The 21,547-nt window shown below is 35.0% G+C and overlaps 1 protein-coding gene across 1 annotated transcript in view; it reads left to right on the top strand.

Annotated features, from left to right (window-relative positions):
• The window catches only part of LOC139407431 (sorting nexin-17), a 73,961-nt gene that overhangs the window by 42,298 nt on the left and 10,116 nt on the right, over positions 1–21,547 (top strand). The window contains exon 8 of the mRNA XM_071151216.1: positions 20,603–20,672. Coding sequence (XP_071007317.1) covers positions 20,603–20,672 — 70 coding nt within the window. The remainder of the gene's footprint in view (positions 1–20,602; positions 20,673–21,547) is intronic.

Raw genomic sequence — 21,547 nt, forward strand, 5'->3', positions numbered from 1 at the left:
ATCATCTATCCTGATGCCAAGTCACTTTACCCTGCCTTCATGTACATATCTACCTCAAATACCTTATTATTATCTATCCTGATGCCTAGTCACTTTACCCTGCCTTCATGTACATATCTACCTCAAATACCTTATTATTATCTATCCTGATGCCTAGTCACTTTACCCTGCCTTCATGTACATATCTACCTCAAATACCTTATTATTATCTATCCTGATGCCAAGTCACTTTACCCTGCCTTCATGTACATATCTACCTCAAATACCTTATTATTATCTATCCTGATGCCTAGTCACTTTACCCTGCCTTCATGTACATATCTACCTCAAATACCTTATTATTATCTATGCTGATGACTAGTCACTTTACCCTGCCTTCATGTACATATCTACCTCAAATACCTTATTATTATCTATCCTGATGCCAAGTCACTTTACCCTGCCTTCATGTACATATCTACCTCAAATACCTTATTATTATCTATCCTGATGTCTAGTCACTTTACCCTGCCTTCATGTACATATCTACCTCAAATAGCTTATAGCTCTGCACATTGATCTGGTACTTCCTGTATGTAGCTCTGCACATTGATCTGGTACTTCCTGTATATAGCTCCATTCCTGTGGTTTTATTTATTCCTCTTGTGTTACTATTACATTTTGTATTGTTCTTTTAATCTCTGCATCGTAGGCAAGTTTTTCACAGTAAAGTCTACACCGTTCTTTCTACCCCTCTCTCTTCCTCGTCACCTCCCCCTCCAGAACAGAAAGGGATAAACTAGACAGGATGTTGTTGTTTCACCCCCTCCTGTCTCCCTCAAGGAAAGTCTTAGTCTCTGTTACAAGTAGGTCAGAAGGGCTGAGTGTGAATGGCAAGTTATTCCATATATAGAGCCCTATTGGTCCTGGTCAAAAACAGTGCACTATATAGAGAATAGGGTACCTTTTAGGACACAGAAGGAGAACGGTGAGCAACAGAACTAGCAGCGGTCATTTAGGACGCAGACGGAGAACGGTGAGCAACAGAACTAGCAGCGGTCATTTAGGACGCAGATGGAGAACGGTGAGCAACAGAACTAGCAGCAGTCATTTAGGAAGTAGATGGAGAACGGTGAGCAACAGAACTAGCAGCGGTCATTTAGGAAGCAGATGGAGAACGGTGAGCAACAGAACTAGCAGCGGTCATTTAGGAAGCAGATGGAGAACGGTGAGCAACAGAACTAGCAGCAGTCATTTAGGAAGCAGATGGAGAACGGTGAGCAACAGAACTAGCAGCGGTCATTTAGGAAGCAGATGGAGAACGGTGAGCAACAGAACTAGCAGCGGTCATTTAGGAAGCAGATGGAGAACGGTGAGCAACAGAACTAGCAGCGGTCATTTAAGGCACAAGATGGAGAACGGTGAGCAACAGAACTAGCAGCGGTCATTTAGGACGCAGATGGAGAACGGTGAGCAACAGAACTAGCAGCGGTCATTTAGGAAGCAGATGGAGAACGGTGAGCAACAGAACTAGCAGCGGTCATTTAAGGCACAAGATGGAGAACGGTGAGCAACAGAACTAGCAGCGGTCATTTAGGACGCAGATGGAGAACGGTGAGCAACAGAACTAGCAGCGGTCATTTAGGAAGCAGATGGAGATTGGTGAGCAACAGAACTAGCAGCATCAACCCAGGGAGCCTGAAACACTAACCCCCAGATCAACAACTGGATTATAATGAAAGCATAATGTTCTGTTTGGTTGAAGACGGAGACTTACTTGCCAGGTCAAATAAGTAGAAATATGCAGTGGTTAGTAGAGACGAATCCCTCTCCCCTCTTCTTCCTCTCCTCCATCCCCTTCTTATTCTCCCTCTTCTGCTGGGGTCTATGAATTGCTCATGCGGCCAGAGTTAATCCTCTGTTTTATAAACAACTTCTAATTGCTCCCCTTAAATATCCCTGGCTTCAACCTCATTCACTAGTTAGGTTCCAGGGAGATTATGGGGTGTTAAACTGGTTGGATTACAGATTATGGAGTGTTTAAACTGGTTGGATTACAGATTATGGAGTGTTTAAACTGGTTGGATTACAGATTTGTGGGGTGTTTTAAACTGGTTGGATTACAGATTATGGAGTGTTTAAACTGGTTGGATTACAGATTTGTGGGGTGTTTTAAACTGGTTGGATTACAGATTTGTGGGGTGTTTAAACTGGTCGGATTGCAGTTGTTTTAAGGGGTGTTAAACTGGTCAGATTACAGTTGTATTAAGGGGTGTTAAACTGGTCAGATTACAGTTGAATCGCAGGTGGATTAAGTCTGAAGTATTAATGTCAAGTGCACAGGTACAGTGAAATGACTTTCTTGCCAACTCCATATCCAACAATGTATTAATCAATATCATTGTAGCACTAAAAATAACAAGGTAGAACAAAAATACACGAGGAAATATAAGAAAGATAAACACAAGAAAGTGAGAAGCTGTATACAGGGTCAGTTGCTATATACAGGGTCAGTAACTATATACAGGGTCAGTAACTATATATAGGGTCAGTAGCTATATACAGGGTCAGTAGCTATATACAGGGTCAGTAGCTATATACAGGGTCAGTAACTATATACAGGGTCAGTAACTATATACAGGGTCAGTAGCTATATACAGGGTCAGTAGCTATATACAGGGTCAGTAGCTATATACAGGGTCAGTGGCTATATACAGGGTCAGTGGCTATATACAGGGTCAGTAACTATATACAGGGTCAGTGGCTATATACAGGGTCAGTGGCTATATACAGGGTCAGTGGCTATATACAGGGTCAGTGGCTATATACAGGGTCAGTGGCTATATACAGGGTCAGTGGCTATATACAGGGTCAGTGGCTATATACAGGGTCAGTAGTTATATACAGGGTCAGTGGCTATATACAGGGTCAGTGGCTATATACAGGGTCAGTAGTTAAATTCAGGGTCAGTAGCTATATACAGGGACAGTTCCAGGGTCAGTAGCTATATACAGGGTCAGTAGCTATATACAGGGTCAGTAGCTATATACAGGGACAGTTCCAGGGTCAGTAGCTATATACAGGGTCAGTAGCTATATACAGGGACAGTTCCAGGGTCAGTAGCTATATACAGGGTCAGTAGCTATATACAGGGACAGTTCCAGGGTCAGCTCCAGTACTATATTAACAATGTACAGGGATACTGGAGTGATGGAGGTAGATATGTATAGGGGGAAGGAGACAGGGATACTGGAGTGATGGAGGTAGATATGTATAGGGGGAAGGGGACAGGGATACTGGAGTGATGGAGGTAGATATATAGAGGGGTTAGGTGACAGGGATACTGGAGTGATGGAGGTAGATATGTATAGTGGGAAGGATGGAGGTAAGGTGACTAGGCAACAGGATATGAGATAACCAGAGTAGCAGCAGTGTGTAAGTGGGTGTGTAGTGTCAGTTTAAATGTATATTATGTGTGAGCTGTCATCAGGACCAAGGGTGGCTACTTTGAATAATCTAAAATATATTTAGATTCGTTTAAAACTTACTACATGATTCCATATGTGTTATTTCATAGTTTTTGATGTCTTCACTATTATTCTACAATGTAGAAAATAGTAAAAATAAAAATAAAACTCTTGAATGAGTAGGTGTGTCCAAACTTGACTGTGTGAGTTAATTTTATTCAGCAAAGGGAATAACATACGTGTCACGTGTTCGTTTTCGGCATCTTTATTTTCTACTCCACAACCAGCGCTGTTTTTAAGGCATACCAGTCAAAATACAGTAGACCTATGTCCTACAGAAGTCGGGAGGACTTCGAGTGGAGATGTTGAGTTTCACTGTAAATCCTCAGCTGGTCAGTGTGGTTCTAGTAGTATTCGTCCTCCAGGTTAGGTATGTAAGGGAGGAGGAGGAGGTAGGGCGGCAGACGAGGAGACACGGGCCTCACACCATAATCGTCAAAAAGGCTGATGTGGTCCTTAACAAGATGAGGGTCAGAAATCAGCTCCAGGTTAGCAGTCTCCTCCCCCCTACCTCTGTTCCATAGGGGTGCTGCCAGACCTCCACCAATCAGAACCAAGATCAGGAGGAGAGCCATCTAATCACAGGTGCTCAGAACCACTGTTTTAAATGGCAAGAAAGATTAGTCTGACACACAACGCTATAAAACCTAGTAATATAGAATGAGTCTGATAGACACTATAAAACCTAGTGATATAGAATGAGTCTGATAGACACTATAAAACCTAGTGATATAGAATGAGTCTGATAGACACTATAAAACCTAGTGATATAGAATGAGTCTGATAGACACTATAAAACCTAGTGGTATAGAATGAGTCTGATAGACACTATAAAACCTAGTGATATAGAATGAGTCTGATAGACTATAAAACCTAGTGATATAGAATGAGTCTGATAGACACTATAAAACCTAGTGGTATAGAATGAGTCTGATAGACACTATAAAACCTAGTGATATAGAATGAGTCTGACACACAACACTATAAAACCTAGTGATATAGAATGAGTCTGATACACTATAAAACCTAGTGATATAGAATGAGTCTGATAGACACTATAAAACCTAGTGATATAGAATGAGTCTGATAGACACTATAAAACCTAGTGATATAGAATGAGTCTGATAGACTATAAAACCTAGTGGTATAGAATGAGTCTGATACACTATAAAACCTAGTGATATAGAATGAGTCTGATAGACAACACTATAAAACCTAGTGATATAGAATGAGTCTGATAGACACTATAAAACCTAGTGATATAGAATGAGTCTGATAGACACTATAAAACCTAGTGATATAGAATGAGTCTGATAGACACTATAAAACCTAGTGGTATAGAATGAGTCTGATAGACACTATAAAACCTAGTGATATAGAATGAGTCTGATAGACACTATAAAACCTAGTGATATAGAATGAGTCTGACACACAACGCTATAAAACCTAGTGGTATAGAATGAGTCTGATACACAACGCTATAAAACCTAGTGATATAGAATGAGTCTGATAGACACTATAAAACCTAGTGATATAGAATGAGTCTGATAGACACTATAAAACCTAGTGATATAGAATGAGTCTGATAGACACTATAAAACCTAGTGATATAGAATGAGTCTGATAGACACTATAAAACCTAGTGATATAGAATGAGTCTGATAGACACTATAAAACCTAGTGGTATAGAATGAGTCTGACACACTATAAAACCTAGTGGTATAGAATGAGTCTGATACACAACGCTATAAAACCTAGTGATATAGAATGAGTCTGATAGACACTATAAAACCTAGTGATATAGAATGAGTCTGATAGACACTATAAAACCTAGTGATATAGAATGAGTCTGATAGACACTATAAAACCTAGTGATATAGAATGAGTCTGATAGACACTATAAAACCTAGTGATATAGAATGAGTCTGATAGACACTATAAAACCTAGTGATATAGAATGAGTCTGATACACTATAAAACCTAGTGATATAGAATGAGTCTGATAGACACTATAAAACCTAGTGGTATAGAATGAGTCTGATAGACACTATAAAACCTAGTGATATAGAATGAGTCTGATACACACTATAAAACCTAGTGATATAGAATGAGTCTGATAGACACTATAAAACCTAGTGATATAGAATGAGTCTGATACACTATAAAACCTAGTGGTATAGAATGAGTCTGATAGACACTATAAAACCTAGTGGTATAGAATGAGTCTGATAGACACTATAAAACCTAGTGATATAGAATGAGTCTGATAGACACTATAAAACCTAGTGGTATAGAATGAGTCTGATAGACACTATAAAACCTAGTGATATAGAATGAGTCTGATAGACACTATAAAACCTAGTGATATAGAATGAGTCTGATAGACACTATAAAACCTAGTGATATAGAATGAGCCTGATACACTATAAAACCTAGTGATATAGAATGAGTCTGATACACTATAAAACCTAGTGATATAGAATGAGTCTGATACACAACACTATAAAACCTAGTGATATAGAATGAGTCTGATACACTATAAAACCTAGTGATATAGAATGAGTCTGATAGACACTATAAAACCTAGTGATATAGAATGAGTCTGATAGACACTATAAAACCTAGTGATATAGAATGAGTCTGATAGACACTATAAAACCTAGTGGTATAGAATGAGCCTGATACACTATAAAACCTAGTGATATAGAATGAGTCTGATAGACACTATAAAACCTAGTGATATAGAATGAGTCTGATACACTATAAAACCTAGTGGTATAGAATGAGTCTGATAGACACTATAAAACCTAGTGGTATAGAATGAGTCTGATACACACTATAAAACCTAGTGATATAGAATGAGTCTGATAGACACTATAAAACCTAGTGGTATAGAATGAGTCTGATAGACACTATAAAACCTAGTGATATAGAATGAGTCTGATAGACACTATAAAACCTAGTGATATAGAATGAGTCTGATAGACACTATAAAACCTAGTGATATAGAATGAGTCTGATAGACAACACTATAAAACCTAGTGATATAGAATGAGTCTGATAGACACTATAAAACCTAGTGATATAGAATGAGTCTGATAGACACTATAAAACCTAGTGATATAGAATGAGTCTGATAGACACTATAAAACCTATTGATATAGAATGAGTCTGATAGACACTATAAAACCTAGTGATATAGAATGAGTCTGATAGACACTATAAAACCTAGTGATATAGAATGAGTCTGATACACTATAAAACCTAGTGGTATAGAATGAGTCTGATAGACACTATAAAACCTAGTGATATAGAATGAGTCTGATAGACACTATAAAACCTAGTGATATAGAATGAGTCTGATACACTATAAAACCTAGTGATATAGAATGAGTCTGATAGACAACACTATAAAACCTAGTGATATAGAATGAGTCTGATAGACACTATAAAACCTAGTGATATAGAATGAGTCTGATAGACACTATAAAACCTAGTGATATAGAATGAGTCTGATAGACACTATAAAACCTAGTGATATAGAATGAGTCTGATACACTATAAAACCTAGTGATATAGAATGAGTCTGATAGACACTATAAAACCTAGTGATATAGAATGAGTCTGATAGACACTATAAAACCTAGTGATATAGAATGAGTCTGATAGACACTATAAAACCTAGTGGTATAGAATGAGTCTGATAGACACTATAAAACCTAGTGATATAGAATGAGTCTGATAGACACTATAAAACCTAGTGATATAGAATGAGTCTGATACACAACGCTATAAAACCTAGTGATATAGAATGAGTCTGATACACAACGCTATAAAACCTAGTGATATAGAATGAGTCTGATAGACACTATAAAACCTAGTGATATAGAATGAGTCTGATAGACACTATAAAACCTAGTGATATAGAATGAGTGATATAAACAGCCACCACTAACACTGAGTGGCTGCTGCCAACACACTGACACTGACTCAACTCCAGCCACTTTAATAATGGGAATTGATGGGAAATGATGTAAATATATCACTAGCCACTTTAAACAATGCTACCTTATATAAATGTTACTTACCCTACATTATTCATCTCATACGCATACGTATATACTGTACTCTATATCATCGACGGTATCCTTATGTAATACATGTATCACTAGCCACTTTATACTATACTATGCCACTTTGTTTACATACTCATCTCATTTGTACATACTGTACCCGATACCATCTACTGTATCTTGCCTATGCTGCTCTGTACCATCACTCATTCATATATCCTTATGTACATATTCTTTATCCCCTTACACTGTGTACAAGACAGTAGTTTGGAATTGTTAGTTAGATTACTTGTTATTACTGCATTGTCGGAACTAGAAGCACAAGCATTTCGCTACACTCGCATTAACATCTGCTAACCATGTGTATGTGACAAATAAAATTTGATTTGATTTGATTTGATTTGATAGACGCTATAAAACCTAGTGATATAGAATGAGTCTGAGACACTATAAAACCTAATGAAATAGAATGAGTCTGATACACAACGCTATAAAACCTAGTGATATAGAATGAGTCTGATAGACACTATAAAACCTAGTGATATAGAATGAGTCTGATAGACACTATAAAACCTAGTGATATAGAATGAGTCTGATAGACACTATAAAACCTAGTGGTATAGAATGAGTCTGATAGACACTATAAAACCTAGTGATATAGAATGAGTCTGATAGACACTATAAAACCTAGTGATATAGAATGAGTCTGATAGACACTATAAAACCTAGTGATATAGAATGAGTCTGATAGACACTATAAAACCTAGTGATATAGAATGAGTCTGATAGACACTATAAAACCTAGTGATATAGAATGAGTCTGATAGACACTATAAAACCTAGTGATATAGAATGAGTCTGATACACACTATAAAACCTAGTGATATAGAATGAGTCTGATACACTATAAAACCTAGTGGTATAGAATGAGTCTGATAGACACTATAAAACCTAGTGGTATAGAATGAGCCTGATACACTATAAAACCTAGTGATATAGAATGAGTCTGATAGACACTATAAAACCTAGTGATATAGAATGAGTCTGATAGACACTATAAAACCTAGTGATATAGAATGAGTCTGATACACTATAAAACCTAGTGATATAGAATGAGTCTGATAGACACTATAAAACCTAGTGATATAGAATGAGTCTGATACACTATAAAACCTAGTGATATAGAATGAGTCTGATACACTATAAAACCTAGTGATATAGAATGAGTCTGATAGACACTATAAAACCTAGTGATATAGAATGAGTCTGATAGACACTATAAAACCTAGTGATATAGAATGAGTCTGATAGACACTATAAAACCTAGTGGTATAGAATGAGCCTGATACACTATAAAACCTAGTGATATAGAATGAGTCTGATAGACACTATAAAACCTAGTGATATAGAATGAGTCTGATAGACACTATAAAACCTAGTGATATAGAATGAGTCTGATAGACACTATAAAACCTAGTGGTATAGAATGAGTCTGATAGACACTATAAAACCTAGTGATATAGAATGAGTCTGATAGACACTATAAAACCTAGTGGTATAGAATGAGTCTGATAGACACTATAAAACCTAGTGATATAGAATGAGTCTGATAGACACTATAAAACCTAGTGATATAGAATGAGTCTGATAGACACTATAAAACCTAGTGATATAGAATGAGTCTGATAGACAACACTATAAAACCTAGTGATATAGAATGAGTCTGATAGACACTATAAAACCTAGTGATATAGAATGAGTCTGATAGACACTATAAAACCTAGTGATATAGAATGAGTCTGATACACTATAAAACCTAGTGATATAGAATGAGTCTGATAGACACTATAAAACCTAGTGATATAGAATGAGTCTGATAGACACTATAAAACCTAGTGATATAGAATGAGTCTGATAGACACTATAAAACCTAGTGATATAGAATGAGTCTGATAGACACTATAAAACCTAGTGATATAGAATGAGTCTGATAGACACTATAAAACCTAGTGATATAGAATGAGTCTGATAGACACTATAAAACCTAGTGATATAGAATGAGTCTGATAGACACTATAAAACCTAGTGATATAGAATGAGTCTGATACACTATAAAACCTAGTGATATAGAATGAGTCTGATACACTATAAAACCTAGTGATATAGAATGAGTCTGATAGACACTATAAAACCTAGTGATATAGAATGAGTCTGATAAACACTATAAAACCTAGTGATATAGAATGAGTCTGATAGACACTATAAAACCTAGTGATATAGAATGAGTCTGATACACTATAAAACCTAGTGATATAGAATGAGTCTGATAGACACTATAAAACCTAGTGATATAGAATGAGTCTGATAGACACTATAAAACCTAGTGATATAGAATGAGTCTGATAGACACTATAAAACCTAGTGGTATAGAATGAGTCTGATAGACACTATAAAACCTAGTGATATAGAATGAGTCTGATAGACACTATAAAACCTAGTGATATAGAATGAGTCTGATACACAACGCTATAAAACCTAGTGATATAGAATGAGTCTGATACACAACGCTATAAAACCTAGTGATATAGAATGAGTCTGATAGACACTATAAAACCTAGTGATATAGAATGAGTCTGATAGACACTATAAAACCTAGTGATATAGAATGAGTCTGATAGACGCTATAAAACCTAGTGATATAGAATGAGTCTGAGACACTATAAAACCTAGTGATATAGAATGAGTCTGATACACAACGCTATAAAACCTAGTGATATAGAATGAGTCTGATAGACACTATAAAACCTAGTGATATAGAATGAGTCTGATAGACACTATAAAACCTAGTGATATAGAATGAGTCTGATAGACACTATAAAACCTAGTGATATAGAATGAGTCTGATAGACACTATAAAACCTAGTGATATAGAATGAGTCTGATAGACACTATAAAACCTAGTGATATAGAATGAGTCTGATAGACACTATAAAACCTAGTGATATAGAATGAGTCTGATACACACTATAAAACCTAGTGATATAGAATGAGTCTGATAGACACTATAAAACCTAGTGATATAGAATGAGTCTGATACACACTATAAAACCTAGTGATATAGAATGAGTCTGATAGACACTATAAAACCTAGTAATATAGAATGAGTCTGATACACACTATAAAACCTAGTGATATAGAATGAGTCTGATAGACACTATAAAACCTAGTAATATAGAATGAGTCTGATAGACACTATACAACCTAGTGATATAGAATGAGTCTGATACACTATAAAACCTAGTGATATAGAATGAGCCTGATACACTATAAAACCTATTGATATAGAATGAGTCTGATAGACACTATAAAACCTAGTGATATAGAATGAGTCTGATAGACACTATAAAACCTAGTGATATAGAATGAGTCTGATACACTATAAAACCTAGTGGTATAGAATGAGTCTGATAGACACTATAAAACCTAGTGGTATAGAATGAGCCTGATACACTATAAAACCTAGTGATATAGAATGAGTCTGATAGACACTATAAAACCTAGTGATATAGAATGAGTCTGATAGACACTATAAAACCTAGTGATATAGAATGAGTCTGATAGACACTATAAAACCTAGTGGTATAGAATGAGTCTGATGCACACTATAAAACCTAGTGATATAGAATGAGTCTGATAGACACTATAAAACCTAGTGGTATAGAATGAGTCTGATAGACACTATAAAACCTAGTGATATAGAATGAGTCTGATAGACACTATAAAACCTAGTGATATAGAATGAGTCTGATAGACAACACTATAAAACCTAGTGATATAGAATGAGTCTGATAGACACTATAAAACCTAGTGATATAGAATGAGTCTGATAGACACTATAAAACCTAGTGATATAGAATGAGTCTGATAGACACTATAAAACCTAGTGATATAGAATGAGTCTGATAGACACTATAAAACCTAGTGATATAGAATGAGTCTGATAGACACTATAAAACCTAGTGATATAGAATGAGTCTGATAGACACTATAAAACCTAGTGATATAGAATGAGTCTGATACACTATAAAACCTAGTGGTATAGAATGAGTCTGATAGACACTATAAAACCTAGTGATATAGAATGAGTCTGATAGACACTATAAAACCTAGTGATATAGAATGAGTCTGATACACTATAAAACCTAGTGATATAGAATGAGTCTGATAGACACTATAAAACCTAGTGATATAGAATGAGTCTGATAGACACTATAAAACCTAGTGATATAGAATGAGTCTGATAGACACTATAAAACCTAGTGATATAGAATGAGTCTGATACACTATAAAACCTAGTGATATAGAATGAGTCTGATAGACACTATAAAACCTAGTGATATAGAATGAGTCTGATAGACACTATAAAACCTAGTGATATAGAATGAGTCTGATAGACACTATAAAACCTAGTGGTATAGAATGAGTCTGATAGACACTATAAAACCTAGTGATATAGAATGAGTCTGATAGACACTATAAAACCTAGTGATATAGAATGAGTCTGATACACAACGCTATAAAACCTAGTGATATAGAATGAGTCTGATACACAACGCTATAAAACCTAGTGATATAGAATGAGTCTGATAGACACTATAAAACCTAGTGATATAGAATGAGTCTGATAGACACTATAAAACCTAGTGATATAGAATGAGTCTGATAGACACTATAAAACCTAGTGGTATAGAATGAGTCTGACACACAACGCTATAAAACCTAGTGATATAGAATGAGTCTGATAGACACTATAAAACCTAGTGATATAGAATGAGTCTGATAGACACTATAAAACCTAGTGATATAGAATGAGTCTGATAGACACTATAAAACCTAGTGATATAGAATGAGTCTGATAGACACTATAAAACCTAGTGATATAGAATGAGTCTGACACACAACGCTATAAAACCTAGTGATATAGAATGAGTCTGATAGACACTATAAAACCTAGTGATATAGAATGAGTCTGATAGACGCTATAAAACCTAGTGATATAGAATGAGTCTGAGACACTATAAAACCTAGTGATATAGAATGAGTCTGATACACTATAAAACCTAGTGGTATAGAATGAGTCTGATAGACACTATAAAACCTAGTGATATAGAATGAGTCTGATACACAACGCTATAAAACCTAGTGATATAGAATGAGTCTGATAGACACTATAAAACCTAGTAATATAGAATGAGTCTGATAGACACTATAAAACCTAGTGATATAGAATGAGTCTGATAGACACTATAAAACCTAGTGGTATAGAACGAGTCTGATAGACACTATAAAACCTAGTGGTATAGAATGAGTCTGATACACTATAAAACCTAGTGGTATAGAATGAGTCTGATAGACACTATAAAACCTAGTGATATAGAATGAGTCTGATAGACACTATAAAACCTAGTGATATAGAATGAGTCTGATAGACACTATAAAACCTAGTGATATAGAATGAGTCTGATAGACACTATAAAACCTAGTGATATAGAATGAGTCTGATAGACACTATAAAACCTAGTGATATAGAATGAGTCTGATAGACACTATAAAACCTAGTGATATAGAATGAGTCTGATACACTATAAAACCTAGTGATATAGAATGAGTCTGATACACTATAAAACCTAGTGATATAGAATGAGTCTGATAGACACTATAAAACCTAGTAATATAGAATGAGTCTGATACACTATAAAACCTAGTGATATAGAATGAGTCTGATAGACACTATAAAACCTAGTGATATAGAATGAGTCTGATACACAACGCTATAAAACCTAGTGATATAGAATGAGTCTGATACACACTATAAAACCTAGTGATATAGAATGAGTCTGATAGACACTATAAAACCTAGTGATATAGAATGAGTCTGATAGACACTATAAAACCTAGTGATATAGAATGAGTCTGATAGACACTATAAAACCTAGTGATATAGAATGAGTCTGATAGACACTATAAAACCTAGTGATATAGAATGAGTCTGATAGACACTATAAAACCTAGTGATATAGAATGAGTCTGATAGACACTATAAAACCTAGTGATATAGAATGAGTCTGATACACTATAAAACCTAGTGATATAGAATGAGTCTGACACACAACGCTATAAAACCTAGTGATATAGAATGAGTCTGATAGACACTATAAAACCTAGTGATATAGAATGAGTCTGATACACTATAAAACCTAGTGATATAGAATGAGTCTGATAGACACTATAAAACCTAGTGATATAGAATGAGTCTGATAGACACTATAAAACCTAGTGATATAGAATGAGTCTGATAGACACTATAAAACCTAGTGATATAGAATGAGTCTGATAGACACTATAAAACCTAGTGGTATAGAATGAGTCTGATAGACACTATAAAACCTAGTGGTATAGAATGAGTCTGATAGACACTATAAAACCTAGTGATATAGAATGAGTCTGATAGACACTATAAAACCTAGTGATATAGAATGAGTCTGATAGACACTATAAAACCTAGTGATATAGAATGAGTCTGATAGACACTATAAAACCTAGTGATATAGAATGAGTCTGATAGACACTATAAAACCTAGTGATATAGAATGAGTCTGATAGACACTATAAAACCTAGTGATATAGAATGAGTCTGATAGACACTATAAAACCTAGTGATATAGAATGAGTCTGATAGACACTATAAAACCTAGTGATATAGAATGAGTCTGATAGACACTATAAAACCTAGTGATATAGAATGAGTCTGATAGACACTATAAAACCTAGTGATATAGAATGAGTCTGATAGACACTATAAAACCTAGTGATATAGAATGAGTCTGATAGACACTATAAAACCTAGTGATATAGAATGAGTCTGATAGACACTATAAAACCTAGTGATATAGAATGAGTCTGATAGACACTATAAAACCTAGTGATATAGAATGAGTCTGATACACACTATAAAACCTAGTGATATAGAATGAGTCTGATAGACACTATAAAACCTAGTGATATAGAATGAGTCTGATAGACACTATAAAACCTAGTGATATAGAATGAGTCTGATAGACTATAAAACCTAGTGATATAGAATGAGTCTGATAGACACTATAAAACCTAGTGATATAGAATGAGTCTGATACACTATAAAACCTAGTGATATAGAATGAGTCTGATACACTATAAAACCTAGTGATATAGAATGAGTCTGATACACTATAAAACCTAGTGATATAGAATGAGTCTGATAGACACTATAAAACCTAGTGGTATAGAATGAGTCTGATAGACACTATAAAACCTAGTGATATAGAATGAGTCTGATAGACACTATAAAACCTAGTGATATAGAATGAGTCTGATAGACACTATAAAACCTAGTGGTATAGAATGAGTCTGATAGACACTATAAAACCTAGTGATATAGAATGAGTCTGATAGACACTATAAAACCTAGTGATATAGAATGAGTCTGATACACTATAAAACCTAGTGATATAGAATGAGTCTGATAGACACTATAAAACCTAGTGATATAGAATGAGTCTGATAGACACTATAAAACCTAGTGATATAGAATGAGTCTGATACACTATAAAACCTAGTGATATAGAATGAGTCTGATAGACACTATAAAACCTAGTGATATAGAATGAGTCTGATAGACACTATAAAACCTAGTGATATAGAATGAGTCTGATAGACACTATAAAACCTAGTGATATAGAATGAGTCTGATAGACACTATAAAACCTAGTGATATAGAATGAGTCTGATAGACACTATAAAACCTAGTGGTATAGAATGAGTCTGATAGACACTATAAAACCTAGTGGTATAGAATGAGTCTGATAGACACTATAAAACCTAGTGATATAGAATGAGTCTGATAGACACTATAAAACCTAGTGATATAGAATGAGTCTGATAGACACTATAAAACCTAGTGATATAGAATGAGTCTGATAGACACTATAAAACCTAGTGATATAGAATGAGTCTGATAGACACTATAAAACCTAGTGATATAGAATGAGTCTGATAGACACTATAAAACCTAGTGATATAGAATGAGTCTGATAGACACTATAAAACCTAGTGATATAGAATGAGTCTGATAGACACTATAAAACCTAGTGATATAGAATGAGTCTGATAGACACTATAAAACCTAGTGATATAGAATGAGTCTGATAGACACTATAAAACCTAGTGATATAGAATGAGTCTGATAGACACTATAAAACCTAGTGATATAGAATGAGTCTGATAGACACTATAAAACCTAGTGATATAGAATGAGTCTGATAGACACTATAAAACCTAGTGATATAGAATGAGTCTGATAGACACTATAAAACCTAGTGATATAGAATGAGTCTGATAGACACTATAAAACCTAGTGATATAGAATGAGTCTGATAGACACTATAAAACCTAGTGATATAGAATGAGTCTGATACACAACGCTATAAAACCTAGTGATATAGAATGAGTCTGATAGACACTATAAAACCTAGTGATATAGAATGAGTCTGATACACTATAAAACCTAGTGATATAGAATGAGTCTGATATAAAACCTAGTGACTGACTATAAAACCTAGTGATATAGAATGAGTCTGATACACTATAAAACCTAGTGATATAGAATGAGTCTGATACACTATAAAACCTAGTGATATAGAATGAGTCTGACACACAGTGATATAGAATGAGTCTGATAGACACTATAAAACCTAGTGATATAGAATGAGTCTGATAGACACTATAAAACCTAGTGATATAGAATGAGTCTGATAGACACTATAAAACCTAGTGATATAGAATGAGTCTGATAGACACTATAAAACCTAGTGATATAGAATGAGTCTGATAGACACTATAAAACCTAGTGATATAGAATGAGTCTGATAGACACTATAAAACCTAGTGATATAGAATGAGTCTGATAGACACTATAAAACCTAGTGGTATAGAATGAGTCTGATAGACACTATAAAACCTAGTGGTATAGAATGAGTCTGATAGACACTATAAAACCTAGTGATATAGAATGAGTCTGATAGACACTATAAAACCTAGTGATATAGAATGAGTCTGATAGACACTATAAAACCTAGTGATATAGAATGAGTCTGATAGACACTATAAAACCTAGTGATATAGAATGAGTCTGATAGACACTATAAAACCTAGTGATATAGAATGAGTCTGATAGACACTATAAAACCTAGTGATATAGAATGAGTCTGATAGACACTATAAAACCTAGTGATATAGAATGAGTCTGATAGACACTATAAAACCTAGTGATATAGAATGAGTCTGATAGACACTATAAAACCTAGTGATATAGAATGAGTCTGATAGACACTATAAAACCTAGTGATATAGAATGAGTCTGATAGACACTATAAAACCTAGTGATATAGAATGAGTCTGATAGACACTATAAAACCTAGTGATATAGAATGAGTCTGATAGACACTATAAAACCTAGTGATATAGAATGAGTCTGATAGACACTATAAAACCTAGTGATATAGAATGAGTCTGATAGACACTATAAAACCTAGTGATATAGAATGAGTCTGATAGACACTATAAAACCTAGTGATATAGAATGAGTCTGATAGACACTATAAAACCTAGTGATATAGAATGAGTCTGATACACAACGCTATAAAACCTAGTGATATAGAATGAGTCTGATAGACACTATAAAACCTAGTGATATAGAATGAGTCTGATACACTATAAAACCTAGTGATATAGAATGAGTCTGATAGACACTATAAAACCTAGTGATATAGAATGAGTCTGATACACTATAAAACCTAGTGATATAGAATGAGTCTGATACACTATAAAACCTAGTGATATAGAATGAGTCTGATACACTATAAAACCTAGTGATATAGAATGAGTCTGATAGACACTATAAAACCTAGTGGTATAGAATGAGTCTGATAGACACTATAAAACCTAGTGATATAGAATGAGTCTGATAGACACTATAAAACCTAGTGATATAGAATGAGTCTGATAGACACTATAAAACCTAGTGGTATAGAATGAGTCTGATAGACACTATAAAACCTAGTGATATAGAATGAGTCTGATAGACACTATAAAACCTAGTGATATAGAATGAGTCTGATACACTATAAAACCTAGTGATATAGAATGAGTCTGACACACAACGCTATAAAACCTAGTGATATAGAATGAGTCTGATAGACACTATAAAACCTAGTGATATAGAATGAGTCTGATACACTATAAAACCTAGTGATATAGAATGAGTCTGATAGACACTATAAAACCTAGTGATATAGAATGAGTCTGATAGACACTATAAAACCTAGTGATATAGAATGAGTCTGATAGACACTATAAAACCTAGTGATATAGAATGAGTCTGATAGACACTATAAAACCTAGTGATATAGAATGAGTCTGATAGACACTATAAAACCTAGTGGTATAGAATGAGTCTGATAGACACTATAAAACCTAGTGGTATAGAATGAGTCTGATAGACACTATAAAACCTAGTGATATAGAATGAGTCTGATAGACACTATAAAACCTAGTGATATAGAATGAGTCTGATAGACACTATAAAACCTAGTGATATAGAATGAGTCTGATAGACACTATAAAACCTAGTGATATAGAATGAGTCTGATAGACACTATAAAACCTAGTGATATAGAATGAGTCTGATAGACACTATAAAACCTAGTGATATAGAATGAGTCTGATAGACACTATAAAACCTAGTGATATAGAATGAGTCTGATAGACACTATAAAACCTAGTGATATAGAATGAGTCTGATAGACACTATAAAACCTAGTGATATAGAATGAGTCTGATAGACACTATAAAACCTAGTGATATAGAATGAGTCTGATAGACACTATAAAACCTAGTGATATAGAATGAGTCTGATAGACACTATAAAACCTAGTGATATAGAATGAGTCTGATAGACACTATAAAACCTAGTGATATAGAATGAGTCTGATAGACACTATAAAACCTAGTGATATAGAATGAGTCTGATAGACACTATAAAACCTAGTGATATAGAATGAGTCTGATAGACACTATAAAACCTAGTGATATAGAATGAGTCTGATAGACACTATAAAACCTAGTGATATAGAATGAGTCTGATACACAACGCTATAAAACCTAGTGATATAGAATGAGTCTGATAGACACTATAAAACCTAGTGATATAGAATGAGTCTGATACACTATAAAACCTAGTGATATAGAATGAGTCTGATAGACACTATAAAACCTAGTGATATAGAATGAGTCTGATACACTATAAAACCTAGTGATATAGAATGAGTCTGATACACTATAAAACCTAGTGATATAGAATGAGTCTGATACACTATAAAACCTAGTGATATAGAATGAGTCTGATAGACACTATAAAACCTAGTGGTATAGAATGAGTCTGATAGACACTATAAAACCTAGTGATATAGAATGAGTCTGATAGACACTATAAAACCTAGTGATATAGAATGAGTCTGATAGACACTATAAAACCTAGTGATATAGAATGAGTCTGATAGACGCTATAAAACCTAGTGATATAGAATGAGTCTGATAGACACTATAAAACCTAGTGATATAGAATGAGTCTGATAGACACTATAAAACCTAGTGATATAGAATGAGTCTGATAGACACTATAAAACCTAGTGATATAGAATGAGTCTGATACACTATAAAACCTAGTGATATAGAATGAGTCTGATAGACACTATAAAACCTAGTGATATAGAATGAGTCTGATTGACACTATAAAACCTAGTGATATAGAATGAGTCTGACACACAACGCTATAAAACCTAGTGATATAGAATGAGTCTGATAGACACTATAAAACCTAGTGATATAGAATGAGTCTGATACACTATAAAACCTAGTGATATAGAATGAGTCTGATACACTATAAAACCTATTGAAAATGAAAAAATATTGCCACAAATACCTTTTTATGCCACTTAGCACCTCCCCTCCAAGAGCACCTGTGGTTGTTTTTGCAATACCTTAATCACTCCTGCTACTTATTAGTATTAAATTATTAATTAAAAATAAATAAATAAATTGCTTGATTGCTTAGCCAGTCGATAATGACAAACTAGAGTTAATGAAGGTATTGAACCTAGTTGCATTCTATGATGTCATAATGAGGCGTGTCATCACAAACCATTCTAAGGTTCCTCAGGAAGTGACAGAACATTGGCTACTGTCTGCAGCCAATCGTAGTAAGCAATGTTAACAGTCCAGTTTATGGACCTAAAAGCCTATGATAATAAGGTTAACATGAGAATATCATGATATCTTCTCTAAGATGCTTTTTTTCCTAATGGACACTAAGTCAGATTCCTTCCCATAAACTGACCGAAGAAGATGTCCAACAACATTTTGTTATTGAATATCCCAAAATCGAACCCAAAATATTACTCAATGCTTCTATGAATTTGAACAAGGCCATCCACCACACATGCATTACATGTGAATTTTAAACTCTCCGAACAATCAGCTTTCAAAGCATTCAGGGGAACACGTCCCATATAAATGCTGTGATTGAAGACTCAGAGCAGACACTGTGGTTGTGCTGTGTTCTCTCTTACCTACACAGCCATTTAGTCAGTACACTCACTTAGCTGATTGAACAGCAGGCCGGCTGGCTGCATTCCAGGCACGAAGCCAGCAGGTGTCGATGATCAGACTTCATGACATTTCATACCCAACAAAGATACAACAGCCCCTCCTCCCAACACATTAACGTTTTATTAAAAGCTTGAAATTAAATATGATTGCTTTTTAAAATTTAACTTCCATTGTAAATTGTGTTTTTTTATTGAATTTTCAGGCTTCAAGTTCTTGACTGCTGGTGGTTCAAGTATTCTCTCCCTCTTGTTGTTTTTCTAGTTACTGGGACACGGCGTATGACAGCGATGTAATGGACAACCGAGTGGGACTAAATCTACTATACGCTCAGGTGAGGGGTCGCAGGTCAGAGGTCATACCGGTTGTCTGCTGGCTTTTCTTCCCCCTTCATTTGGGGTATATGGGTATTTTGAATGATCAAGTGGGTCTAAAGATCAGGTTTGTGTTTTAGGATTTCTGATTTAATCTCCTTGTATACCTGAAACTTGCCTCCTCTTAGGGCTGTGATGAGACCAGTATCGCCATCTTGTTTCCAGGGCAAAAACACGCAGCAGACAACTCTTTGTTCCTTTTACAAACCTGCTGTATGAAAATACGTTTTCACCTCCGTTGTTTCCCTTCCCCATAGGGCCCTGGTCTAAAGTAGTGTACTATATAGGGAATAGGGCTCTGCTGTATGAAAATAACGACATGTGACTCTGGATGGTAACATAGTGATGTTCGTTTCCAACATTAAGACTGTTTTACTACAGAAGTTAAATCTGCTTTGTGTTTTGTTCCCTTCCCACAATACTAACAGGTATCGTGATACTAGTATCATCCCAGCCCCATTTCCTTACTGGTATGCCCCAAATGGCACCCTACTGTTTATATAGGGAATAGGGCCCAGGTCTAAAGTAGTGCACTATATAGGGAATAGGGCTCTGGTCTAAAGTAGTGCACTATGTAGGGAATAGGGCTCCATTTGGGAAGTAGCCTCGTCTTTCTATAGCAACACCCCCTACCCAGATACAGCAGCAACATGGGGGTGTTTCTATAGCAACACCCCCTACCCAGATACAGCAGCAACATGGGGGTGTTTCTATAGCATTTCAGAAATGGTTCATCTGATCTGGCTGCTGTCTTGGCTCTGTGTGGGGGGCTTAGCTAATGTTATGGGATGCAATATTTTATTGGAAAGAGAGAATTGTCTGTTTGCCATTGTCT

Source organism: Oncorhynchus clarkii, chromosome 4 (assembly GCF_045791955.1).
Source record: "Oncorhynchus clarkii lewisi isolate Uvic-CL-2024 chromosome 4, UVic_Ocla_1.0, whole genome shotgun sequence".
NCBI lineage: Eukaryota > Metazoa > Chordata > Actinopteri > Salmoniformes > Salmonidae > Oncorhynchus > Oncorhynchus clarkii.